Source organism: Xyrauchen texanus, chromosome 21 (genome assembly GCF_025860055.1).
Source record: "Xyrauchen texanus isolate HMW12.3.18 chromosome 21, RBS_HiC_50CHRs, whole genome shotgun sequence".
Taxonomy (NCBI): domain Eukaryota; kingdom Metazoa; phylum Chordata; class Actinopteri; order Cypriniformes; family Catostomidae; genus Xyrauchen; species Xyrauchen texanus.
This window is the reverse complement of record NC_068296.1, coordinates 9,294,158-9,309,646: the sequence shown is the minus strand read 5'-3', so window position 1 is coordinate 9,309,646 and position 15,489 is coordinate 9,294,158. Positions and strand designations below refer to the sequence as shown.

Sequence of the window (15,489 nt, the reverse complement as noted above, 5' to 3'; positions counted from 1 at the left end):
AGCTTCTCATCTAGCAAATCCTTTTCAATTTCCATTTATTACTCACACAAACTGGTACAGGGATAAATCACGATTTTCCTGCGACTGCAATTTTGTATTCCTCCTTATCTCTGAAGCGCGGTCTTTTGGCCAGCAGCTGGGAGCCTGATCACAAAATGTAGCTGAAGTTATGCTTTCTGTTTTTAAATTCTTGCCCCTAAACTTTAAGACGACATTTTTATCCAGAAACAAGGCCATTTCACACCATTTACGTTGCCTTCCGTATGGAAAGACTTTGTTGTTCGGTAAACTTCCAGTGGTGGCCTTGCTTAAGATAAGGGTGCGTTCACACAGGACGCGTTATTACGTTCCGTCTTCGCTATTTTTACTTGTTGGTCTAATTTAGTTTTTAGCACGGTGGGTCAAATTACAACAGTTCAACTTTTTTAAACGATGTGCGTCCTGTGTGAACGCCCCTTAAGCCGGTTTTATACTCACAGCACATCTGTTGACAAGCTGTGCATCTAGGTTTTTATATCTGCTCTGGGCAGCGACATTGGCCTCCAATTCCCGTGCGTAATAATATTAAGCCTAATTTCACTAGGCAGTTGTAGTCAAATAGTTCCCTGTAAATATCGTTTTAATAAATAAAATAAAAAGTTAATGTCAAGTACTCCAGGGTTGCTGGGCTTCACTCTCCACTGTTTGTAATATTATCCAGATGTGGAGAGGGACAGGCTTTGCCAGATTAACTTATTCCTCACAGAGTCTGGCAAGGCGACAGTGATAGTGTAGTAAACCTTTTTAAAGCTACTTCAAGTGATTTGATCAACATAATTTTCTGTAATGCATTGCACAGTTGTGGTATGAAAACAATATAAATTATTTAAAAGCATGTAATGACAACAAGAGTTTATAAATCTTTAGGAAGTTACCATAGATATGCACACATTGGGATCAAGATTAAAACAAATCTTTTCTGAAGTAATCCAAAAGATTGCAACCTTATTTAATCGCCTTGAGTTCATTAGTTATACTGAAAGAATTCCTGTTTATGTTTTGGTTTGAGTTTTGTGGTATTTCACATTTTTCACGTGGTTTGAAAAGGCTTGTTCCTTAAAGCACTCTGTCCATTGAAGTCGCTGTTTTCAGTTTAACACCGTTATAAACAAAACAAATGAGTGAGCATTTTCTTGAAATAAATCATATTGTTAAAAACATGTAAGGGGCCTTTCAAGAGGCCAATTCTTCTGCTCTCGCTGTCTTAAGCCCAAAGTATACTTAAGTGTAGTTCAGATGCGAACACTGTGCATCCGCATACAAGGATGTTTGATGCAAATCTCGCCATCAGCAGAGTGTGCAAGCACAGAACACGCGAAGCGCTATGTTTCTAACCGTGCTTCTTTGAACGCGATGAATGCGCATGCACCTGGGGTTATTTGCACTAACTAGTGGATCCACATGGTGGCAACACTAACATTTGAGCTATTGCTGCAATGAAGAAGCACTAGAAGAAGGTGTAATCGCGGAGATGAAGGTAAAAACAACAACAGTAGATGTGCAATTCAAGAGCGCATGTGTGAGGAGGTGTGGCAATACCTGCATTTATATAACTCAAGTCTGAAAGAATATAAAGACATCTTTATGTGTCCAAGTACCTGAAGAGAAACTCCTGTGTCTCACAACAGTCATAGCGCACGTGCGCCATCCGCATGTGTATGCGCACAAAGTTAAATCGAGTATACTTTAACAGGCTCATGTTCGACGGTATGCAGATATCAAAATGGAAGTATACCCAGGGCATTACTTCATTGTTATCTCAGAAAGGCCATTTCAAGAACCAACTTCAAGATTGACCACTTTTTTTTCTGTTTGTGATTAAGTGACATTTTTGGAGCTCAGAAACATGGAAACTACTCATGTTTTCACACTTTATTCTTTCTGAAATATGACAGCACATTTCTAACATTCTGTCTAACATCCCTTCTTATGCTTTGAGGCAAACCTTCACTTTCTTTAGATTACCCTCTCACTTCTATCTTAAAGTAATACAGAACATTTTAACCAATGTAACCTCACGGTTTCATAAACAGATGCTTGTTTGCACATGTTCTTAGTGCCATAGATCAGTCTTACCAAGGGTATTGTAAAATTCATCTGGTTATTAATAGGAGCTGACTCCCTCTGTTATGATTAATTGGATCTCAATACTTTTCCAATAGTGATCACAGAAAAACCATACAACCAAGGACTTGGATTCATGAACATCTAGGCATGGTTCAGTTATGAATGCCACCCTAGTGATGGGCACTGGGCCTAGTAAGACCTCCCGACAGTGGATTGAATCAAGACCTAATTCTCAACCCCTCAAATTTTAACTTGCATATACCGATTCTTTCTCAACACACTTTTCTCAGAATTCAGTGAAGCACTCTCACTGTGTCCACTGCATGGTAACCATGGCTACCAGCAGTTTCTCTTTTTGTGGCATTTCCATGGTAACAGACAGCGCTGTGTTGATGGCGATGCCAAGTCTCATTCTATTCTCTCCCTTTCTGTGATATGGAACCATTCTTCTGTATTCTGTTATCACTTTAGATGTTATAGAGTTCCACTTCTGATATTTGTAGCCAGTATGATGACTTTGTTCTGATGCAAAGGTGTTGCCACTCATAAATAATATATGCTTTGAAGAAAAATACTACACATGTTGTGTTTGATCCATGGTTTTGTGTATTAGTAAAAGTGTTGTAAATATGTGACTGTGAGTGTATTCAAATGGATTGATTCAGGTAGCTCACATAAAGGGGTTTACTTTGTGCTGCCACTCACTGCCTTGCTAAAAAGGGCAACATTGCCGGTCACCAGCATATTTAGTGTTTTGGATGCTGTTGTATTGGTGTCCCCACTGAGCTTACTGTCACAATGAAAGGTACTTTAAGGACCATTTGTGCTTTCTCAAATGCCACATTGGTGGAGCTCTTTGGAGAACCTCTAGGCACCCTTTCAAAAATTGCATTTATTTGAGGAACTTTCAAAATGTTGAGTTTCAGCAGCTAAATACCTCCTTCTCCAGTAACCCCAACATTAAGGCACTTGAAATTGGGCCTATTTATTGAAGCTCCTTGAGAACACAATAGGACGTTTGAGGCACCATTGAAAGGATGCCTAAAGCTAAAGCTTAATTAATATTTGAATTTTATAGACATTATTTCAGGTAGGGGGTTGTCTATATTCTCAAATCTTAAGAAAAATAGTAAAACGTGAAAAGGACATTTCAATAAATGGTTCTATGTAAACTTGCCTATTCCTGTGCCATAGTAGGCCTACTACCACAGAATCTAGCTTAATAATATCATAGTGTTTTAATATCATCGCGTATGTCAGGCGAGACACATCGCTGTTTATACCTGATCACATAAATGCAGCTCCTGTGACCGCTTGTATTCGGATTTGAAGGGGAGTGTCTCTGTTTTCATGACTACAAACATGAATCACTATGACACTGTGCTACTGCATTACAATAACAGCGGAAAATTCAGGAATGGCAAAGCGTAAAAAAAATGGTCCAGATTCTGTTGAAATTTTATCATAGCACAAACGCATTACAAGCAGAATTCTCTGTTATTGTAGTGGAGTACCTGTACTAACTGAGCTTCAGATGTGCATGCTTATTATCTGAGTCACACTGCATGTTGATATCAGACACACTTATGGAGATCCGTGAAGTTCTTGTGCTTGTATATGTTAATCTCTTTTTGAAACTCTTGTTTTAGTGCAGCGGTTCATTAACAGGTGAGAGGTTGTGCTTTGCTGCTGTCTGGGATGCATTAGAATGAATTGGCTGTTTTACCTCAAATGTGATGTGATCATAGTGATAGTGGGGGGTGGGCGGTTTGTGTGACGTCGACCTGTGAATGCAGATATGATGACTAGATTGCGTTACCGGTACACTGATATCATATTACAATGAATACACTCCTGACTACCTCTAGATCAGGACAAGATCAAAACACATTCCGATCACAAACACATTTACATGTCTTTTCAATGTGTATGTGGACAACATACAGATACATGTCTCATTTTAGTGCCAAGCAAAATCGGGGCCTTTGCTTTACTCGTGATTTGTTATTAAAAGTTATTAAAAGTTGTTGTTGGAGCAGGTCTAGTGTTCATTTCGCCAGGAGACTGCTCCAATACCTCAAGCCAGGTTAAAATATTTTTGCAGAAGGTGTAGTTATGTGATTTTATGAGACCAGGTTGAAAAACCTTTATCCATTTCACATTCATGAATGCATAAGCACTATGAGAGAAGCTTGTCCAGGTGGTTCACATGTTCAAGTGAGAATTGCTTTGTTTACTGCAAAAACATTTTGGGTGAATTTTTCCTTTTAAACATTGGTCAAGCAGCTTCAACATAACAAACATGTTGGTCGACCAGATTCACCAGGGTTGCACCATCTATACGTACGTTACAACTTAGCCTAGTTGTGGCGTAAATGGGCACTAAGTCACAATTTACATACTACTAAATATTTGAGTGTTGCACAGTTAAATTTAGGTATATATTTAGTAAAACTAAATATTTACAGAAGCTTCCGTCCAGGAGTAACGGATGGAATAAAAAGCAGACTCACTTAATGACATCAATTAGTTCAGGTTTTGGTTGACAGGCTTCATTCATTTTGACATATATGGTGGTGTTTGCATTTACACTTGTTTACATTAATGGGAGAAAACACTATGTAAAAAAACGTTCCTCTTCAGCATGAAACCGATTTAACGGTGCACTTTCCTGTGTACACTGCCCGGTGTCAAGTTTCAACATGTTCAAAATAGATATTAAAATTAATAAATGTTTTTCCCTGTTGTATTAGTATTTATTTATTTATTGTCCCAAATCGTATTTCAGTGGGAGTATAATTTATTACAGCTGACAGTTATGAGCAAACAAGGTTTGAACAAGATTAAACGGAAAATCACGGCTGTTTAACACTTCTGTGTACAAATTTCAAGGCTGCTTATTTGATCAATTAAGGTAAACGTCATATTATGCGACTACGCTTTACTTTAAGGAGAGCTTACGACCTACTAATTAAATCTTGCCTTAAGAACAGGTGGTGCAAACAAATTAAACACTGACTTAGTTACAAACTAATAGTTAATAAGCCATTAGTGTGAACTTTACATCTCAACTTAAGTGAGACTTTACGCACAGCTGATGCAACCCTACCCAGTACCTTACCAGCATAAACCGGCCTTGACCAGAATGGAAATGCATTCTGCTATAAGCTGGTCTTTTGAGCAGGGTGTTAGAAATATTTAGGATATCATATCATATGTTGCACAATCCAAGACAGCAGAAAAAAATGGCTTGCATAGCATTTTCACTGCAGGTTATGCCCACAGCATAGATTTATTGGGTGTCTATTGGGACATTCTTTCACTTTAAACTCCTCATTTGTTGCAATGGACGCAACAAGTTTGTTCTTCGCTCTCTATATGTGTACATCTATTACATAGTCTTTTTTTCTGCTAACGCTTACATTTTATATACCTTTTATAAAATCAGTGTTTGTTTTAGACACTAAAAACAATGTTTTGTTAAAACAGTTTTTCAGATGTAGATAATTTTGTACCCACAGTATTTTAGTAGTTGTTAGTTCTATTCTCTGCACTGGTCATATTTACTGTTAATGTGGTTATGTGAACTGAAGTGAATCCATGCTCAAAGTTTAATGCACTCATTTGTAGTGTTTATGTGGAGAGGAGGGATTTGGGCATGGCATGTGCTGGTCTGTGTTAAGAAACACTTGTATGAAGTATATTTTTGGGTGTTCTTTAAAGGATTAATTGAGAGAACTGCAGTACAATACAGCTTATTCTATTACAACTCCCAGTTTCCAAGAATATCATTTGGTTTCAACTTGGTTGTGTGAGTGAGAGAGTTTGAGGGTAAACCACAGAAATGTCTGTCTATCGTTAGCTACTCTAGTGTCTGGTAAGACTCTCCCACAAGGTTCACAGAGAGATGGTTATGTTGGGGTGTGTATGTGTCTGAAACATGTAAATAAATCATGGTCTTTAAAATGTATGGATGTATTTACACTGAACCAGTGAGTGTGTTTTTATTTGTGTGGGTCGGTGGGTGGTTTAATAGCCTCTGTATATCAATGCTAGCTAACATTGATTTGTGTTTTGAGGAAGGTGGGAGGTAGATGTCGACCGATAGTGGATTTTTCCGATACTGATAACTAATAATTGACTAAATAATTGATTTATTATGCTGATTAGACAGCGTTTAATGAGAGCATTCGCGAGGGTGCAGAAAATTTTGTGGAGCATCACTGCGCTCGCGTCGAAATGCAGTCATTGATTTGTACAAAGTAGCAATAAAATAATTCAGCTTAACTGTTCTAAGTGTGTTTTGGAGGTGTAGCCAATATAAAGAATATGACATGAATAGCATATTTCAGGAATCACTGTCATTCTTATTGCGTCTGCTTTTATAAGACCCATTTGCCACGCAGCTGGTATTGGTAGATTTTACATTTTCACGAATCGCACAATCTCCGATCACAAATTATTGTTTTTAATTTCCAAAGTGCAACCGCTGAGGCCAAAAATGATCTAACGATGATCTTACATGAACAAGATCACCATTGAAGATCTAACGGGATGAATGGTCCCCTGTCTAGCCGCCTAAAGGCTTACTGAACACAGTAACTTGGTTGATTTAAATCAGCTCTTAATAATTTGAATATGACATATTATTTACTGTACGTGGACTACTAATTTAAGCAGTAATTTAGCAATAATTCAATTTATTCTATACCATAGATATCAATGTACAATCATTTTCATTTGCCATAACCTTAACATCCACCATTGAAATGTACTAATCTGAAGAACCACACGGTTGCTTACTTTGTGACGTCACAAATATGTATTTTATTTAGGACTGCTCTTCAAAATCAACATTACAGATATTTACATAAAGTTTAGAATGCATATAGTAATGTTGTCTTCTTGAGTATCAATTAATGTTTTCACCTTGTGTAAAAGTTGTGTGCAAGTCCCTCAATTGTTCTAAGTGTCAAAAGCTTGATTTTATGTATAATCTGATCAGTCACAACATTGAAGCCACCTGCCTAATATTGTGTAGGTCCTAGGGCTGGGATAAACGATTATTTTTTAAACAATCTAGCGATTTATTTTTTCGATGCATCGATTGATCTAACGATTCATTTTTTCAGTCCGATTTCGATTCGATTAATCGACTTGTGACAACACCGGTAATACCGGTTTCATCGGGGGTGGGGGTGTATAAAATGTAAAAAAAAAAACATTTGCCGGGAGTTTGATTGACTGGCGATCTGATCAATCAATCATAATACGCCATTTTTGTCCGACAAAGTAGTCAGGAGAGAGAAGATTAACGTCGGTGGATTTGAATTTGAATAATGGATTGTAGGCTACTGTACTGACATCTTTCCGCGGTGCTATAAATTAACCAAGGAAAAGATGATCGGTTCACGAGCAGCTTTAACTGAGGCAATCTGTCACGACACATTAAAGAGCCACAAAATAGTAGGCCTATTTATGGTTTAATTTTCTTTGAATGACCAAATTTGAAAGTTGAGACTTTATTAAATGTTACCTGCTTGGTCCTGTCTGTCAGCGCGTTGTCAGTGTCCTCTATGTATTTTTCACGACATTCATTCATAGCTATAAGCGCATTATTAATAGCTATAAGCGAAAACTTTAGGTGTCGACAACGTATTATAGCCTACTCCAACGTCGAGTGCAAAGTGGGGAGTTGAAAAAAACTTACGGTGCTCTGTCATCTGCAGCTGCAACCGGGTGGCGCCTCTTCAAATGCTGGTGCATTGCCGTGGTGCGAGAATGGAAGGCCATCTCCATTTTGCAAAGACGACATATCATGGAATTATTTCCTTTTAAATTAAAGAATTCCCATACTTTAGAGGAACGAGTGCATGCCGCCTTGCACTTCTGATAGTCTGAGGAGCCACTTGTGTTATTACTACTTGCCGGCGCCGCCATCTTTGTTTTGGATCCGACGAATCGACACGTATTTTTCGTGTCGACGCGTTGTCCCAGCCCTAGTAGGTCCCCCTCGTGCCGCCATGATAGCGCCAACCCGCATTTCAGAATGGCATTCTGAGATGCTATTCTTCTCACCAGAATTGTACAGAGCTGTTATCTGAGTTACCATATAATTTGTCAGTTCGAACCATAAACTAAAATTAATTCTAGAGACTGTTGAGCTTGAAAATCCCAGGAGATCAACAATTACAGAAATAAACAAACCAGCCCATCTGGCATCAACAATCATGCCATGGTCCAAATCACTTGAGATCAAACATTTTCCCCATTCTGATGGTTGATGTGAACATTAACTGAAGCTCCTGACCCGTATCTGCATGATTTTATGCACCGCACTGCTGCCACCTGATTGGCTGATTAGATAATCTCATGGATAATTGTTGGTGCCAGACAGGCTGGTTTGAGTTTTACTGTAACTGCTGATCTCCTGAGATCACACACAGCAGTCTCTAGAAGTTACTCAGAATGGTGCCAAAAACAAAAAACACTCAGTGAGGGGCAGTTCTGCAGATGAAATGCCTTGTTGATGAGAGAGGTCAACAGAGAATGTCCAGACTAGTTCGAACTGACAAAGTCTACAGTAACACTCTGTACAATTGTGGTGTATATAAAAAGTATAGTTTCTCAGAATGATATTCTGAGATGTGGGTTGGGGCTGTTTTGGCGGCACCAGGGGGACCTACACAGTATTAGGCATGTGGTTTCAAGTGAAAAGCAGCTCGAGACACACTGGTTCACGCTTTAAAGATGTATTCAATAACTCACAAGATATCTGATGAGACCACTTATGAACACACACAACCCAACTGTAACCAATGTCGACTAGATTTTAAATGATTGTCGCAATCAATTATTTTCGGTCGCATTTGCGACCATTTTAGTCACAGTCTGGAGCCCTGCTGTTGTGTACTTTATACAAACCTTTTAATTTTTGGTGTTTTAAATCCACATCTGAAGTGTTCCGGTTCATGCAGAGTGAGGTCTCGTGTCAAAACAAACACCACAAGGCATCAGTGAAGAGATCGTTTTTATTTTGTCTCAAGATGCCGCTCTCATACTTTATAAAGGCAGTGGACCCTTCCCAGCACCGGTCGCAATGGGGAAAAACTATCGGTGTGGATATTTGTCGTTAACCGATAGTTCCAGAAATCTGTTATCGGTGTCAATTAATCAGCAAAACCGATATTTCGGTCAACCTCTAGTGGACTGTGCCACTGTTGCCTACAACTAAACATGATATTATGTTTAACCTTGTGAATTTCATTGTTTTTTAATGTACATTAATTTCAAATCAGATGATTGCAACACGCTCCAAAAAAGTTGAGACTGCAATTTAAGACCAATAACAATTTGACGAGTTAAAATAACAAGGCGATGTGAAACAGAAGATGTTAAACAGGTGAGGCAATCATGTCATAGTATATAAGGAGCCTCCAAAAACAGCCTAGTCCTTCAAGAAGAAGGATCATTCGAGACAGCAAACAGCCAACAGATGCTTTAGCAAATAATTCAGCACTTTGAGAACAATGTTCCTCAGAGAACAATTGGAAGGATTTTGACCATTTCAGACTCTTCAGTGCACAATATAGTTAAAAGTTTCAAAGAATCTGGTCAAATCTCAGTGTGTAAAGGGCAAGACGAAAACCACTTCTGAATGCACGTGATCTCTGATCCCTCAGTCATAAAAAACATCATTCATCTGTATTGATATCATGAATTTGGGATAACTTTAGTAAACCTTTGTTAGTCAACACCACTCGCCGCTGCATCCTATAGATGCAAGTTAAGACTTTACTATGCAAAGCAGAAGCCCTACATCAACACTGTCCAGAAGCGCTGCCAACTTCTCTGGGCCTCAGCCTCATCTTAGATGGAAAGCAGAACAGTGGAACCTTGTTTTTTGGACTGATGAGTGGACATTTCAAATTCTTTTGATAAACAAGTCGTGTTCCCTGGGCCAAAGAGACCATCAAAGCTGTTATCAGCATCCGGTCCAAAAGCCAGTGTATGTATGGGCAGGGGTGTGTCAGTACCCGTGACATGGGTAACTCACACATCTGTGAGGGCACTATTAATGCAGACTGATATGTAAACATTTTGGAGCAGCATATACTGCCATCCAGCACCGTCTTTTCCAGGGACGTCCCGGAATAGCAGGACAACTTCAAGCCACATACTGGCCGAATAAGCAGATAGTATGGGTGCTAGTTTGGCCTGCATGCAGTCCTGACCTGTCTCCAATTGAGAATGTGTGGTGCATTATGAATTGCACAATACAGCAACGAAGTTGTGCAGCTGAAAGCCTGCATAATGGATGAATGTGGGAAAATGCAACTAAGTTTAAAAACTTGTGTCTTCAGTGCCTAAATGCTTAAGGTTATTAGAAGAAGTGGTGTTTTTTTCACAGTGGTAAACACTCAACTGTCCCAAATTTTTTGGAGTGTGTTGCAATCATTTGATTTGAAATTACTGTACATAATAAAAATAAAAATAAAACATGAAATTCACAAGGTAAAACATCATATATTGTTTAGTTGTATTGGCTTAAATATTGCAAAGGTTGAGTATCATTTACAAATCACTCCTTGTTGTTTTTATTAGCATTTTTCATACTGTCCCAACTTTTTCAGAATTGGAGTTGTAGTTCAAATGTGACATCTTATGTTTAAATGTTTGTTCATAGACCCATAATCTTCTGTTGTGAATTACTGTATGCATAATTTAAGCTAAAGCACAATCTAAATTATTTTCTTTAGTAATGCCACAGATGCTATCCATAGAGTTTAACTTGTTTTGAACCTGGATTCATTCCTTGGATTATTGTTATAAGAGAAAATACTGTGAGTGAATGTTACTGAAGTAAACAAAAAATGCAATTAAATTCAAACATTGACATTATTATTTATATTGCCATAATCTGCAAAATGATTATCATGACTTAGGCTGAATGGGAAACTGACTATATTGGTTTTGAAATGTTTCTTGAAGTTCAATTGTTTCATGCTCTCAGTTCATAATTTCCTCCCGAAACATTCCAGTTGGCACAAACCGTGATTACCCTCATAAAGTTGCATGTTGTTGTTAATTTTTATAATAGGCTTTCTAAAGATGATAGGTCAAATCACAAGCGCTTTGGAGTCTATTTTCTCCTCACCTGACCAGTCGAACTCTCTTCAGAAGTTCACCACGAGCAATCGCTTTTTCAGTTTTGAGCACGCACTGACATATGGAGCTGCGTATGTTTCATATATCGCTTTGATTGATATAAGGCTCACATCAGAAGCCTGGAACATGCCTTCGGAGACTATGTGGAGGTAGGATGGAAATCTGGTGTCTTTCAAGCTATTCTGAGACCAGGCATTCATCAACATTAACTGATTACTAAGTCAGCTAAATAAACTTTGGTTGCAACGTGGTGTTACAGTGGTTTTAGGGTGGTTCTGTGCTCAAAAGCCATGAATTTCTTAATCACTTAAGCATTTTCGCCTGCTAAATTATTACAGAAATATATTATTACTCTTTATTACGATAATAATAATAAAAGTTTAAAAAATAAGTCTCCAGGGGGTTAATAAAGGCCTTCTGAAGCAAATTGATGCTCACTGGCTTCTGGTAACGGCCATCCGCACATTCACTTTTTAGGGCTTCAAAATCTAAGGTACCATTCATTCCGATTATAATGCTTCGAAGAGCCAGGATATTTTTTTTTATATAACTACGATTGTGTTTGGCTGAAAGAAGAAAGTCATATACACCTAAGATGGCTTGAGGGTGAGTAAATTATGGGATAGTTTTCATTTTTGTATGAAAACCCTTAAATTGGAAGTAAAGCATTGGCAAAACATTACTTAATTTTGATCAGAAAGAATAATTAACTTGTTTGTAGTTTTAATACCTTGTTCAACATGAGAGCTGCTGTTTAATTAAATAAAATGTTTGATTTAAGAAACTAATATCATAGCTGTGGCATCAGTATTTTAATTTGTTTGTCCAAATCATGCTGCCTTGCAATAAAAATAAATAAATAAAACTTCAAACTGCAGAATATTCGTGATTTTAAAATAGTAAGCAAAATATCGTGATTATCATTTTAACCATTTTCTAAACAACATGTCCATATTGGCATCTGATGAATTTGGCTAGCTTCTACCAAGTAACTGATGAATTTGTGCCTGATGAATTATTTGGAAGTACAATGCAACTATTTACGATAATATGTTACTTACATTTCATTATTTGTATTTAGCATTGTATGTTTCCTTCTGTCCGTGACCTATCTGAACGGACCTGCAAACCCCTTCCATTACCAAAGCAATTGACCGTAAAGTGGTCACATAAGTAGCAATTACTAGGACAGGATAAGCTAAGCCTCAGTATCCAGGAATAAACTAACAATTATTGCAATTACATTGAATAAATAATCATTTTGCTACTAAACTAAGGGTATTTTACTGTAGAACATTTATTGTTGGCCTGAGTCTGTTTGACGCTAGGAATCATGTGGGTACTAATGTTCATAACACAAGTTACCATGGTTTAGATCCAAATAATTCAATGAGAAAGAAACCTGAAGGGGGAGGGTACTTTGGTTCGGACAAAGTAATCAAACCAAGTGTGCCTAACTCAAAGCCAAGACTGTTTTAAAAATGAGTCCCAGAAAAGTGCAGGCAACAAACTCGAGCCATTTGGAGCGAAGGTGTGAAAGTCAATAAGCTAAGGCCATTGGCAGCAGTGTAGACAAAGTATAGTGCCTTGAATTGAATTGTTGCAACTGCCAGACATTGTGAACACTTTGGCAAAGGAATAACATAAGTTCAGGCTCAAAACAAGGGTTGCGGCAGCATTTTGGTATACTGGGAGATAGGGACATAGACCTTAGTCAGAGTAGATGCCATATGTAATTTGCCAATTTAACTGCTTTACCAGTTGTTCTGTTGTTTAAAGTGGGGTTTATTATTCTGCTGATGAAACATTGAATTAGATATCAAGACATCTAGTTTGATTTAGTATGTCAGAGAAACATGCTGAAATCCTTTCTGACAGTGCACATGGTGAGACAGAATGGGGTTAATAGAGGTTAGTAAAGGTTATGGTCATTGTGACGAGGAGGGTGTGGCCGGGCCGTGATGATGCACGACTGGCGCTGAGTTGCCTAATCAGCGGGAGAGAGATAAAGGAAGAGCCGGGGACGCCAGAAAGAGAGAGTTGCTGTGTGTGTGTGTGTGTGTGTGTGTGTGTGTGTGTGTGTGTGTGTGTGTGTGTGTGTGTGTGTGTGTGTGTGTGTGTGTGTGTGTGTGTGTGTGTGTGTGTGTGTGTGTGTGTGTGTGTGTCTCTGTCGATGTGTCATGTTTCGGTTCTGAGTTTTATGTTGATTAAAGACTTGTTGTTTGTTACTCCGGTTCCTGCATCATCCTTTCCCGAACTGTTACAGTCATGTTTTAGTTCCACTCATGAAAGTGTAAACCTTGAAATTCATACTTAACTCTGCCCTCTTTCTCAGAAACTCTGAGAAATTCTTCTCTCTCTCTGTCTTTAGCTTAAGGCTTAGTGAACCATTTGCTCTGTTGGAGGTAAAGTTAGGAACATGGTGTTACATTTCCAGGAAGGCGGGGTTTAAGGTGAACATGCTAAAGGTTTCAATTATCAATGTTTTAGGAGATGCATTTTTATTTCCACCTTGTTAAAAAAAAAAAAAGTATGTCATACACTTTCCATCGTAGCTTTAATGTTACGCAACAACAAATGATCCATCCGTCTGTGGAAGTGGTCTTTTAAAGCCTAAACAGAGGCACCTGTGTAGCTGTATTGTTTAACATTGTCAAAACTGTAATCTAAGATTTTGTCTTTTTCAGCATTTACAGAGCATGCTGAAGACCAAACTCAATGTGTTAACGCTCCGGAAAGACCCACTGCCTACAGTGATATTTCATGAGCCAGAAGCCATCGAGCTGTGTTCCACCACCCCTCATACAAAGAACCGCACAAATACAGGATTTAAGGTATGGAACAACACTTTTTGCTGTTGTGGTTTGCACTTATATGCTGTGGAAGATTCCAGTAGTTTTGAAGCATTTTCTGACCACTTGAATTAATAAATGGTGTACAGGTAGCCCTGCTTTGTGCCTGACAGGCTGGTCAGTCTCACTGATTTAATTAGGGGTAAGTTTATGGTTAGAGCCTTTTAAGCCTATCAGGCACAAAGCAGGACACCTCCAACCAATGGGCTTGACATGTCTACATCCCATGCCATTATACACTCTATATTGCCTAAAAATATTTTAAATGATAAGTGAAACCGTAGGTATTATTCAGCAATTGACGTTTCAAGTTTTAGTGTGAGTTCAGTGAGTAAAGTTTAGTTATCGTCTCAGAGATATGGTTTATTTTGCGTTTTGATATTATTTTTGTGTAAACAACAGAAATGGTAGTTCAAGTTAAGTGCATTTCATTGTATTTTTCTTTTTTAGGTTTGGTCTGTCTCTGTATTTGGTTCGGAACAGCATCTTTACTGTCCTTTCCAAACATTATTTTCATTGGTTAGAATGAAAGAAAATGATGGTTAATAATAAAGAATAAAGAAATAAGCTACATGCAATCTGTCAAATTTACTTGAAAATAGTCTAAATAGACTGCAAATTATTTGGTCTTTGGTTTCATTAAATTATCGGAACAAAATAACATTATTATTTAGTTACTAGAATTTAAAACGTTTCACTCTGGAACAATTGAAATTGTTTTTGCTCCCATTTTCTATTCTACTCTGAACATTTTTGAATCACCTAGTATTTCTTATTCCAAGTATTACATACTACATACTGCAGAATAGTAAGAGTATATGGTGGTGGTAGCGTAGTGGCTAAAGCACAGGGCTGTTAATCAGAAGGTCGCTGGTTCAAACCCCACGGCCACCACCATTGTGCCCTTGAGTAAGGCACTTAACTCCAGGTTGCTCCGGCGGGATTGTCCCTGTAATAAGTGCACTGTAAGTCGCTTTGGATAAAAGCATCTGCCAAATGCATAAATGTAAATATAGTATATGGCTTTTCTCGCTGAGAGTTTAGGGTCCACAATGATTGCTGCCATATTTCTGACATTTAAAGAAATTTAATGTGGGCACACACTTGCTCTCAGTAAACTGTCTCCTCATTGAGCCCAAAATATGTGAAACATTTCACATATTTCATCTATTTTAACATGAACCTCAGAGAGTATGAAGTCTCTGGCATACCCAAAACACACACACCACACATGACCACAAGCATTTCAACACTTTGGGTGTAGACTGGTAGAATTATTCTTTTAACCAATGTCCAATGCATTAATCTGCCAGACCACGTGTTTTAGCATGAGAGTAGCCGTGTTTCAGAAAGCTAGTGACAG

At 38.1% G+C, this 15,489-nt stretch overlaps 1 protein-coding gene across 1 annotated transcript in view; it reads left to right on the top strand.

The window, feature by feature from the left end:
* Window positions 1-15,489, top strand: part of LOC127661578 (PTB-containing, cubilin and LRP1-interacting protein-like) — a 29,059-nt gene that overhangs the window by 315 nt on the left and 13,255 nt on the right. Inside the window, exon 2 of the mRNA XM_052152340.1 lies at window positions 13,962-14,108. Within this exon, the coding sequence (XP_052008300.1) occupies window positions 13,962-14,108 (147 nt within the window). The remainder of the gene's footprint in view (window positions 1-13,961; window positions 14,109-15,489) is intronic.